At 40.6% G+C, this 12,728-nt stretch overlaps 1 protein-coding gene across 6 annotated transcripts in view; it reads right to left on the minus strand.

Annotated features, from left to right (window-relative positions):
* Window positions 1-12,436, minus strand: part of LOC148020266 (uncharacterized) — a 119,896-nt gene extending 107,460 nt beyond the window's left edge. For all 6 annotated transcript variants that reach the window (XR_015694944.1, XR_015694945.1, XM_087700600.1 and 3 more), the window contains exon 1: window positions 12,022-12,436. Coding sequence is in view for 4 of the 6 variants with exons in the window: in XM_087700600.1 (XP_087556726.1) it covers window positions 12,022-12,195 (174 nt within the window). In the remaining 2 variants the exon portion in view is untranslated. The remainder of the gene's footprint in view (window positions 1-12,021) is intronic.
* Window positions 12,437-12,728: the final 292 nt, after the last annotated feature.

Below are 12,728 nucleotides of genomic sequence, written 5' to 3' on the forward strand. Positions count from 1 at the left end.
ACTGTACAAAATTGTCCATGATTTAAGAGAGGGTGTTAGCAGATTAGACATCTTATGTGTGAGTTTGTGCATATTTATGTGGCTAGCTATTATTGCTAGGTGTGTGTAGACTAGCTGCTCATTTTCTGCATCAACTTTTGACTGGACAACTAGCATTTATATGGGCACTTTGTTGGGTTGGCCAACTTGCTCATGTTTAGGGTCTATTTATAGCCAGGCGATCTCCCTCATTCACTCACTTAGTAGCCTACTTGGTGAAAAGAGAGAGCTAGTGTCATGAGAACGTGAAATTTTATTACTTTGCTTAGCATTTGATTAAAAGTTAATCAAATATCTTAATGTGAGTTGCACATGTGAGATGCAAGTTATAGAGCCAATGTCACAAGGACACGAAATTTTATTGCTTTGCTTAGCATTTGATTAAAAGTTAATCAAATATATTAATGTGACTTGCACATGTGAGATGCAAGTTATAGAGTCAATGTCACAAGGACGAGAAATTTTATTGCTTTGCTTAGCATTTGATTAAAAGTTAATCAAATGTGCTAATGTGACTTGCACATGTGAGATGCAAGTTAATTATTTCATAGTGTGATACCTACGACCTTGAGATATCAGTTGTTGGTGCCAAAGACAAAAGTTGTAATAAGTATTAATGGTATTTTGAGAAGGCTGCTGAAGCACAAGTACAAATACTATTTTTTTGTGGATATTTATTTTTTGGAGCCCATTATATTATTTTGGGCACTTACATATTATGGACATCATCAAATTATCATGGATGTATTATTTTGTGAGAGTTGGGTTCACTCCCTTTCATAGGGTTGGTCTAATTCCACTAAGGTACAAGTATGCAATGAGGATTGATTGACCTAGATTCCACAAAGGGGATAGAAAGCCCAAAAGAGGACACAAACCCTAATTCACAATGGTGAAAATCCTGAAATGCAAAAGGAACACAAACCCTAATTCATAAGGGCACAAATTCTAAAACTTTGGGACGCGAACCCTAACCCTAAAACGGTGCGCTGTCCTAGAGAGGGAACCTAATTCTAACTCTAATTTGTGTCTATATAAGGGTGGGGAATCTCACTTGTATTTACCCTTTTGAAAGCTCTATCAGTACAACTATTGAAGCTTTCTATTCTCTTCTATTCTGTCATCTTACCTCCGTTGTGTTGAGAGTGAATGACAGAGAGTGAGTGAGAGGTGTGTTGAGTCAGGGATTGAGGGAAGGTGAAGCTCTTTGTCATCTTCTTGCTTTTCTCTTCTTCTCTACCAGCTTTTCAACTTGTTGGTGTGCTTGGTGATGGATGCAAAGGAGTGATGGAATTGGATCATGTTTCTTGGGTCATGGAACCATCTTTAAGCCTTCAATCTTTTGGACCACAACGAGGGAAGGTAAGTTGGTGAGTTCACTACATCTCATAGCTAGTCTTGTATTATTGCTTTCTTGAGATGGAGAAGGATGTTTGGTTAGTTAGAGCGGAGTGTCGAGATGCAAGGTGAGAGATTGTCACCGAAGTGAGTTGCAGCTTCTAAAATAATAGAAGTCTGTCCAAAGTCCCAGCTGTTGGTACATTTGGCTCAACATTAAGTTATGCCTAATAGATACTAGGTGGTATCCGGTGTTTGATTTGGGCCTAGACTAATTTATTGGCCACTAATGTCAATGGTGACATTTAAGACTAGGCATCAGTCTAAGGATCAATAATTGCTCAAGGGTACTTGGAAGAGAAAATGGCCTTGCCAATTTAATTATTGGTTGGTGATTTTTTTTAAAATTATTAAAATAATTTTCAGAATTTATTTAATAAGGTACATAATGTTGAAAAATGGAATAGAAGGCTATCACTTTGCAAAACTTCCCCATGCAAGTAGGAAAAACGTTTTTAGGGGTTGGTAAAAATCTATTTCAGCCATTGTGAGAGAGGAGGAGGCTATTAGAGAGCAAGGAGATATTACTGATATGATTTCCATCCACCAAGGACCAATCCTACAGCAACTAAGAGTAGTTTGGAGCCCTCTAGGTGCAACTGATATGATAGCAGTCCGAGGTTCATTTGGTGCAAGTGACATTATATAGGAGAGGGCAGTAGCTTTTGGTGGCCCTAAGCTATAGGTGACAGTTTCCATGGATGTTTGAGTAGGGCAACAGTAGTTTTTCAGCCCTTCTCATGACAAAGCTTTGAAATTTCTCTCTATAGCATTCTCTCTCATCCTATAGTCATCTCTCAAGTTATCTCAACAAAATCCGACCATTTGAGTCATCAAAGGTGGAGATATTGAAAAATCTCTCTATTGCAAATCCTAATTTGCAGCAAAAACTAGGGTTTAATAGCAACATGAATGCATGTTCAGAATTGAGGGCCTAGGACTTGAATTTCAGGGAGATTTAAGAGGCCAATCAACCTATATTAGATGTAGGGATTAATTTGTTTTTCACGGAGCAAGGTAAAGACCAATCCGCCAGCAAACCAAGGGGCAAATTGACTTAAAGGCTTACTAGTCATTAATGACAAGTAGCACTTGGATTAGTAGAGGAGATCAAAGAATGTCAATTGTACTCCATCTATTTGCAATAAAAGCTAAAGAAATGCTGCAAGGGGCACTAGTTTTGGGGCCAACAGGCTATCCATTGTACAAGATTTAAGTGGTAAAGCCTGCATTTCAATTTATGTGAATTATTTACTTCTTGTGATTATTGTTAAATCAGATTAGCATCATCCTATCTGAGGAGGAAGGCTACATTCAAGGTTCCATCACCGAGATACCATCAACTCCCTTGACTTGATGTGCCCAAGACACCTGATTGAAGGTGACAAGCCTTTCTTTAGTGCTAACATTGTATTTAGTTGAGCATTATAGCAAGAATGTCTTCAAATCGTGAGATGGGATCAAGCAGAGGAGCTGATACATCTTAATTTGAAAATTCATAAATGTTGGGGAAAATGCAATGCCTAATCTTGGAACAAGCTTACAGCATAGACGGCAAGCTGATAATGTTGGTTTAGACCAAAATGTGGGTCTTTCTAGGTCTCTTGAAGCTGATGACCCCAGCAAGAGGGAGAGGAATTTGATGACCAATTAAAAGATCAGCTGAGGATAACAATTGAAATGTTTGTGCAATTGGCAAATGATCCTCGTTTCATGCACCTTTTGAACCCCTTAAAGAAGGGCAGCAAAGGCAAGAAGAGAAAATCGTCTTCAAGAGCTTTGGGACAGTGTAAGATGCACCGAAGGAAGAGCCAATACAGCAACATGATGTTTCAAATGTAGGTAATGAGCATAAGCAAATGATGTAAGTTAGACAATTGATATATATGCAAGGCCAACTTGGAAGTGCCAATCCAATGCTTTTTGGAGACTAGGGTATGCATGCAATTATGGAGCAGCCAAGGTACTTTAGTGGTGGCACTAGTTTCCATAATATGGTAGGTCAGGGACCGCATACAAGGATATATGGCACAATCCCTTATGGTATGCAGCAAGCAATGCGTGGTGTGCATGGCCCGATGTATCCGAGTATGGCCGGTAATATGCATAACCCCATGTATAGTGATGTTGGCACGATGCTCGAGCACAAAGTGGCAAGTTTGGCAATGTATATCTGTAGCCCATTGTGTTTGGGATTCATGGTATTAATGTTGGTCATGCAAATGCTCCGTATAGTGCTAGTCACTAGAAAAAATGTAGCTAGTAATGGTTGCATGAGGAAAAATGCATCTATTAATGCATGCAATATATGGAAAAATATATCTTGGTATGGTTGGTAGTATGCAAACTCTCATGCACAATCACATTGCAATGGTCCAAAGTATGCAAACAAGAATATTTCCTAATGCACCTAGTACTCCTAGTATGTTAGCTATACGTCAAGGGCTAGTCAACTAGATATAATGTTGCATATTAGTTAAGTTGGAATTGCAACAATATGAAAGTATAAGGCATCGCAATGCTCAAGAGGAAAAAAGGCCTAGAATCTAGTGGAGGATTTGAGGCAAGTAACGTTAGAGGTAAAGTTTCCATATGTTTCTTAGTGAAGCTTCAACATTATTTCACCTATGAAAGAATGCAATTGGACGGAGGAGGGTAACTTGGCAGATCATCCTTAGTGATGCACTTTACCTTGATGTGTATTAGTTAGAGCTGATTTTGGATTAAGCTCTATCAGGCTTATCAAAGCATAGAAGGTTCAGAGTATTGCTTAATGCTTGTTGAGAAACACGGATCTAGAGCTATGCTAGCTATGGTAGATGGAGGTTATAAACATAGAACATGATTGAGATAAAGAGTTGTAACTCAAGTGAATTAGGTTCCAAGATAGATTAACTTAGACTCATAAATACAATCTTGAGTGACACAGAATGATAGTACTGTTTCATTGAAATAAGTATCAACAAGTACATGCCTTTATAGCTTTTGGGGATAGTACCATTGTACTCATTGTGCAGGGATTTTGGACATCTCTTCCTAGAGCTTCTAGAGCGTACATCTTTGTCATATCTCTCATACAAAGCCACTTATGGGCAAGTCTCTTTTGGGCACACATACCAAGCATCATTTGCTATTCTCAACACCCCCCCCTCAAATGATGAGTCTCTATCCTTGCTAGCTTTTGCCCCCCCTACATGATGACATGGCCTGGGAGACTAGCTCTTTGGCAGCCTAGTCAAGTTAAGGTTTGAAACTTTACATCTTTGGTAAGGGCTTTTACATCCACTATGGAAAAAACATGATCCACAAAGGAAGATCAATTATGGAAAATTCTTTGTTTGTTAACAACGGAAATTTCTTTATCTTCTTGTCGCTTCTTTCTCACCTTAGGTGATCACGATATTATTCATGTCTTTTTTTTTTTTCCATGCTCTTCATTTTTGACTTGTTCTTCATTATTCTGTGCTCTAGTCTTTTTTGTGAGGTTCTTTTTCTCAATGAGTTTGAGATGGTTACAAATAGGTACATTGCTGTGACTTGACATGACATTTTGGACCATTACATAGATCTTGGGATACATAGATTTTGGAGTTCCATTTGGCCTTGTGAGGTCCTTACATTTCTTTGGGCATACAAGATGGATACATTTTTCTTTGGATGGCTTTGGGACTTGCTGGAATACATGGCTTGGTATCACATTAAAGGTATCAAACATGATTTGAGTCATCTTTTCTCGATTAGCCTTTGGATTAAGAGGCGCTTCAGTTAGGAGCACTGGATGCACCTTAGGGGCAACCTTGAGCTCATTATAAAAGGTGTGGTGTCAAATCTTTTCCATGTCATCCCAGTTCGTGACAATACCAAGCTTAATAGGATACTTCAAGGTCACTTGGCTCATACCAACCATTACATCAATGTGACGCGGACGACCCATAATGCTGGGAAAGACAGCTTGAGGTGCATCGTCTCCAGCAAACCCAGCCTTGACCATACCAGAACCATTGTCTCCAACAAACCCAGCCTTGACCATACCAAAACCATTGTCACAGACAAGGGGCTGCACTTCTTCCTCGGCCATTTTCATAGACGTTTGATTTTTAACGATGAAAAATGTGGCTTAATCTGCGATGGAGAGAGACCGAATCACGCTCTCTACAAGGGCGACTCTTTGGCTCTCTCTCTTCTCTGTCCCGACTATGACCCTATCTCTGTCAGTGTGTCTGTGTCTCTTCTAGCTTCAATGAGCAAAAGAGCGATAAGGGTCAAGGAGGGAAGGCTCAGAAGAGGAGGTTTTTTTTTTTGCACAAAAGGCACAGCGGCTTCAGGGAGCTCGATAGAGCCGATCAAGCGCTAATGAGGAAGGTGATGGAGGATATGGCAACTAGCTATGGTAGTGAACAGGAGGAGAAGGCCTGTGCAAAGTTTGCCATCCTTATCTTGCAGCAGTGAAGATGGAGGTCAGGCGATGAAAGGCGGCAGCTGGGGCAAGCCCAAGAAGGAGAAGTTGCTAAGCTCATCGAAGTCGAAGCGCAAAGGCGGAGGGATGTCTGTGAGAGGATCTTGGATGCCCACCATGGCCACTATAGGCCAAGCTTACGCCAATAAGCCTAGGTATGGATATGGCAGAGGGCCTTCGCGTGGGTTCAACTCCTACTATCCATTCATAATAAAACATGGCTAAAGAAGGACTCTACTCTAATGAAGCTAGTCATAGCTCACCATGGCTCTGATACAATGTTGAGAAACACGGATCTAGAGCTATGCTAGCTATGGTGGACGGAGGTTATTAACATAAAACATGATTGAGATAAAGAGTTATAACTCAAGTGAACTAGGTTCCAAGATAGATTAACTTGGACTCATAAACACAATCTTGAGTGACACAGAATGATAGTACTGTTTCATTGAAATGAGTGTCAACAAGTATATGCATTTATAGCTTTTGGGGATAGTACCACTGTACTCACTGTGCAACGGAATTTTGGACATCTCTTCCTAGAGCTTCTAGAGCATACATCTTTGTCATCTCTCTCATACAAAGCCACTTATAGACAAGCCTCTTTTGGGCACACATACCAAGCATCATTTGCTATTCTCAACAATGCTCAATGGAAAGGTTGCATCTCCACTCCCCTAGTGATGGATAGCTCAGTTATGTAGTGGATCTAACACATGGAATGTACATTTAGATGTGATTTACATTTGCAAGGCATATATGAGATACATAGATAGCATGCAATGTACATTTGCAAGTGATGTAAGAGAAGTATAATTACGTAAGTTACATGTGGTTTGCAATTGATGTATGCTTTACATGACTATTATGCGGTACATCATTGCTATGAGGTGTTATTTATACTCGGTTTATGCATTACAATGCCTTGGTGGTTAGAACAATGTTGGGTTTTGATATGCGGATGCATCCCTTATGATTCTGACAATAGTTATGATTCATGTATGCAAATTGTAATTAGTGAACTAGAATTTCAGACATGTAGAGGGCATGAACATGGTTAAGCAACAGGTACACATGTTATTTGTCTATGATGTCAATGTGTATTTCAGTAGTAGCAACAGATGCTTTGGTGCATTGCATTGCAATCAAGAACAATTGCAAGGATTTTGAGGGGGTGGTCTATCACGAGGACGTGAAATTGGATTGATTTGTTCAGTACTTGATTAAAAGTTAACTAAATGAGCTAATGTGACTTACACATGTGAGGTGCAAGTTAATTATTTCTTTGTGTGGGACCCAAGACCTCGAGATACCAATTAGTACCAAGGACAAAAGTTCTAATAAGTTGTGCTTGAAAGGTACTAGGTGGTACCTAGCGTCAAATTTGGACCTGAACCAATTTATTAGCCACTAATGTCGGTAGTGATATTAGAGACTAAGCATTAACTAATTAATTAATGCTAGTCTAGGGGTCAATAATTGCTTAGGGATACTTGAGAGACGAGTTAGCTAAGCCCATTTAATTATGGATTGGTAAAATTATTTTTTTGGATACTAGAATAATTATCAAATTAATTTTCACAATTAATATTTTGAAAATTAATTTAATAAGCTAGATAATGTTAGACATTGGATTAGAAGGCTGCTAGTTGGCAAAACTTGTCCATGCAAGTGGTAAATACATTTTTTAGGGCAGCTCCAACCATTGTGAGAGAGGAAGAGGCTACTAGAGAGCAAGGAGATGCTGTTGATGTGATTTGCAACCACCCAGGACCAATCTTACAATAAGTAACAGTAGTTTGGAGCCCTCCAAGTATAGGTGACAGCAGCCCAAGATCCTTCTGGTGCAAGTGACATCATATAGGAGGATGCAATAGGCTTTCTAGTGGTCCTAAGTTGTAGGTGATAGTTTCCATGGCTGTTTGAGCAGGGAAGCAATAGTTTTTCGATCTTTCTCACAGTGAAACTCTGAAATTCCTCTCTCTACAGCATTTTCTCTCATCCTATGGCTATCTTTCAAGTGATCTCAACAAAATCCAACCATTTGAGTCATCAAAGGTGGAGATATTGGAAAATCTCTATTGTAGACCCTAATTTACAACAAAAATCGGGGTTTGACAACCACCTTAGAATGTATGCTTAAAATTAAGGGCCTAGGACTTAAATTTCATCAACTAAAATTAAAGAAGTTATGGGAGATTCAAGAGGCCAATCAGCCCATATTAGATTTCGGGATGAATTTGTCTTTCAAGGTGCAAGGTGAAGGCCAGTCCCAAACCAAGGGGCAAATTGGTTTGAAGGCTTATTAGTCATTAATGACAGCAAGTAGCACTTGGATTAGCGGAGGAGATCAGAGAATCTCAGTTGTACTCTATCTGTTTGCAATAAAAGCTAAAGAAATGCCTTAAGGGGCACCAATTTTGGGGCCAATAAGTTGTCCATTGTCCAAGATTTAAGTGATAAACTATGCATTTCAATTTATGTGAATTGTTTACTTGGAATTATTATTAAATCAGGTTAGTACCACCCTATTAGAGGAGAAAGGCAGGTTTCAACCAATGCATGTTGTCAATGACTCAAGAGTCCAAGTTTTTATTGTCATATGCCTTCGTATGATTCCATTTCCTAAGCATTCACTTCTTGAGTTCTTTGGTCTTTATAGTGTTTCTCTTTTGTGTTTGCACATGTGCAATCTCATGCTTCCATCACTGCACAGCCACCTCTTCTCACACTACCCATTATAATTGAGAGAAACTTTGAAATAGAAATGGAAATGGAAATGTTTTAGAAGAGGGAACACCGTGACATTTGGGGTTGGAGAGAAGAGGCGAAGAGGGGGAAATGCATGGGATAGAAAGGTATAGGCCTATCATCGCTTAAACCTATGTTCATTTTCACACATTTGTCACTTTGGCATTCCAAATCCTACTTGATGAGGGAAACATTTTGGGTCCAAGGGGAAATACCACATGGAGTCCTTGGAAAAGGGGCAACATTTCCCTTAGGGAAACATGTTTTGGGATTTCTCAAGCCATTCATAGTATCAGGCATCTCCAACAAGGGTCTCAGGGCGTTTCCTGCTTCTGTGCTGCCCATACCCATCTTGTAGCTAGCTCTGCTTCAACAGCTGCCACCATCCTCTGCTGGAGAAACTTGCCATCAATTAGAGTAAACCTTCCTGTAGCCATCCAGCCTATTGCCATCATCTTGGAGTAGTAGTGAGCCTGCTGATGTCATTTATGACCTGCTGTAGTTGCATTTTATGCTGCATACTCTGCATTTTCTGCTCCAAACTGGTCGGCAACTGACGCCATCAATTGTACCTGCTGTATCATCATTGGGACCAGCTGCACACATGGGACTGCCGTGTTTTACAGCTTGAGATCTGTATTTTTCTGATCTGTCTTACCACTCTCACCTTGGAGGACTGTGTTTTGCTCCCTCTGCTGGTGCACATCATCACCAGCCTTGGTGGACTGCTGCTGCTGCATTTTGGGACCCATCACAAGTACAACACACTCTGACCCCAGTCCTTAAGACAGAGGTTGAAGGCCCCTCATTGAATCATTAATTTGTCACTCATTCTCATTCAGCATTCTATAGATTGTGTTGCATTTTATGCTGCATGCTCTGCGTTTTCTGCTTCAAACTGGTCACCAACTGATGCCATCAATTGTACCTGCTGCATCATCATTGGGACCACACATGGGACTGCTACGTTTTACATCCTGAGATCTGTGTTTTGTTGATCTTTCTCATCTCCAACACCAGGCTCACCCCAAAGGACTGTTTTGCTCCCTCTGCTGCTGCATATCATCATCAGCCTTGGTGGATGAATGTTGCTGTGTTTTGAGAGCCATCACGAGTACAACATACTCTGACGTCATTCACCTCTTCCCCATTCCCTAAGACACGGAGGTTTGAGGCCCCTCATTGAATCATTCAATTTGCCTTCACTTATTCTTATTCAGCATTTATAGATCGTGTTTATCGTGTTGTCATGTATCTTGTGTTTCTTTGTGTTTCCCATACCATTTCTTCACACGAGTTGATCCCTAGTTGATAGCATTCCACTTGTGCCATGCTATGCAGGACAATGCACTTGTATTAAAAAGGGACCCAAGGGTGCTTTCACATATCACCCATTGATACAACTGAAATGGTTGACTGGTCATCTCTCCAAATGGCAAGGGCTTTGGGCTCCAGCCACTTGAGGAACACAACTTTGGATGCCAGTGTAAACCAACGTTTTGTTTGTGATGCTTTATAATTGGTGTTGATGTGATAAGCAAGAAAGGCATTGAAGCATTAGGAGCCCATGAACAGAGGAGCCAACAAGAGAAATGCAAAAATGTTGGGACTGCTGTACAAATCTGCATAGGCAAAAAGAAGGTCGAAACATGTTGACACGAGATGTGGCTTGGTCTAAACATGTCCAGCAAGAATGCATATCCTAAATGTGGTCTCAAAAATCTCTCTCAAAGAGCCAACATCCATCCAAGGTGTTTGACAATCTGCATTTGCATTAGCCAAACCATAAGACTTCATGGGCAATGCCAAACTCATATATAAGCATGACCTCAATGGCTACTCCATAACAATGGCAGTAAGCAAAAGCAGTCCTGCATGTCTGTAAGAGCATACCTATATGCAATGAATTGTGCCAGGGGCAGCCTTTATTTCAGGGCATCTTGCATCTCCAACTATGACGGAGATACCCACCCACCAGTTGTGCTTACGCATACAGCATAGGTGATTAGCATGCTCCACTATCTAGAGGATGTTGTAATGAATGATTATTTTGAGGGTTGAAGCCTGTTCCAAAATGAACCACAAATAATTGCTAATTATGGTTCAATTAGCCAGTGCATTTAGTACTGTTGTTGCCTATTTGGCAAAAAAGGTCGTGGCAATGCTGAAAGGGTCCTCTCCAGATAGGCCAATTTAATACCATGCATCCCTAAGCCATCCATCCCGGGAGCCTGTGGAAAAGGGCATTCCCTTCCTCAAAATTTGCATGATGGATAAGCATATCCATTGTTCAACAATGTTGGGTGAACTGATCTGCTTCATGTATGCTTTTGAGTCATACAGATTTACTTTTGATTGTGAAATGGTCTGTCAATATATACTTTTGACCCCTTGAGTTGCCTTTCTTGATTGATGAAGTAATCAGCTTCTATCTATGCTTTTGAGTCCAGGAATGCCTTTGTGGATCTCGTCTGTGTGACCATATGAGATATAGCAGTAGCACTTCCCAACCTTTTGAATCAGCCTCATGGCGTAAGGGATAAACTTGTGTCACCCCTTCAAATTTGTGTATCATGATTTCAGCATGATCCACTGTTCGTTGGACATATGCTTTACTGCTCATACCATTTTCAATGCATAACTCACCAAGCCTAAGTGTCCATGATTGCTTAGGGTCTCTAGCAATGTTCTCTAGCAAAGTGGCTTCCCTGGCCCATGCATTGCTTATGGAATATTAAAATATATTGAGAAACATGAGCGCACCCACATACTGATATGGTGGAGACAGAGTAGCCACATAGATGAGGGTTTTCATTGGGCCTTTGAAGACACTAGTGGACAGCCTCCTGCCATGTGTGTTACCACACTCAATTGCTTTCCAAGGATTCAAATTTGACTCTGAAAACGTCATACCCTCTCTGGGTACATTAAAACTTTGTTCAGTGGTCTAATCTAGGATGATATATTCTTGCTCTACATGTTGCTTCCTGCATTTGCTGAGTTCTATTCAAGTAGCTTCCATAGTATAGGATCTCCCAACTTTAGATGTGCATAATAAATGCACATCCAGTCAAACCTATGAGATGAGAGGTCCAAGTCAAAGGCAAGCCTAGAAGGCATTGAAAGAGCTAGTTCTCAAACATGAGAAATCGCATGGAGGAGGAACCACTTCTTCCATCATTGTTGCTTTTAAACAGGAAATCGAGATGCCCAATGTCCTACACTAAATTGACAATGCCCAATTTTAAAATTTCTTTTTTAAAAACCGGAGCACCTCGACAACAGGTCTGCCATCAGCATTTTAATTCTTACCAAATCATTTTGAACTCCAGCCCTGTTGTTTATTACATTGATGAAAACCGTTTGGAAATTCTTACTTGATTGAACACCATGAATCCCAGGTCTACTGGTACCCCATCCACTTCGACAGTGCGTGCATGGCCACCCAGGTAGTCTTCTTTCTCATAAACCACAAGCTTGAGGCCGGCCTTAGCGAGAGTCCAAGCAGCTGCAAGACCAGAGACCCCCATTCCAATTACCGCCACCTTCATTGTGGGAGAATGTGACAAAGAGGGGGATTTGGGGTACTATAATTTTGGCACAAATGAGAGATTTGCCGGGGGGGGCGCTTTGGTGTCGTATAATTTTGGCACAAGTAAAGAGATTTTCTAGAATTGCTTGGATAAGGTTGAAGCTTCAAAGCAATCAGGTTAAAATCCTTATAGCAAGAAGTGTTGGACAATGCAGGTCCAAGAAGTGGGCTATGGAGGCGGCAGAGAGGAAAGATACACTTGAAGAAGTGTTTTGTGAGGGTGAGGGAGGTCTGGTGCACGCAGAGAGAGAGAGAGAGAGAGAGAGAGAGAGGAATGAACAGTGCGTTGTAATTAGTATTTGGAAGGAAAAAGGGGCCCTTGATTCTATTTGTGGAGGGAGCTCTAATGAGATTCCAAAGCCCAAGTAGATCCACGTCCACTGGCCTGGAACATCGCCTCTCTCAAGGAACACAGACCTTTTAAAATTACAAATTGGAAAATAGTTAATTTTTGTGTTTTTTACAAGTTCTAAAATAAATAATACGTTCGAA

Source organism: Lygodium microphyllum, chromosome 19, assembly GCF_053477565.2.
Source record: "Lygodium microphyllum isolate KBCC chromosome 19, Lygodium_microphyllum_v1.1.10, whole genome shotgun sequence".
Taxonomy (NCBI): Eukaryota; Viridiplantae; Streptophyta; class Polypodiopsida; order Schizaeales; family Lygodiaceae; genus Lygodium; species Lygodium microphyllum.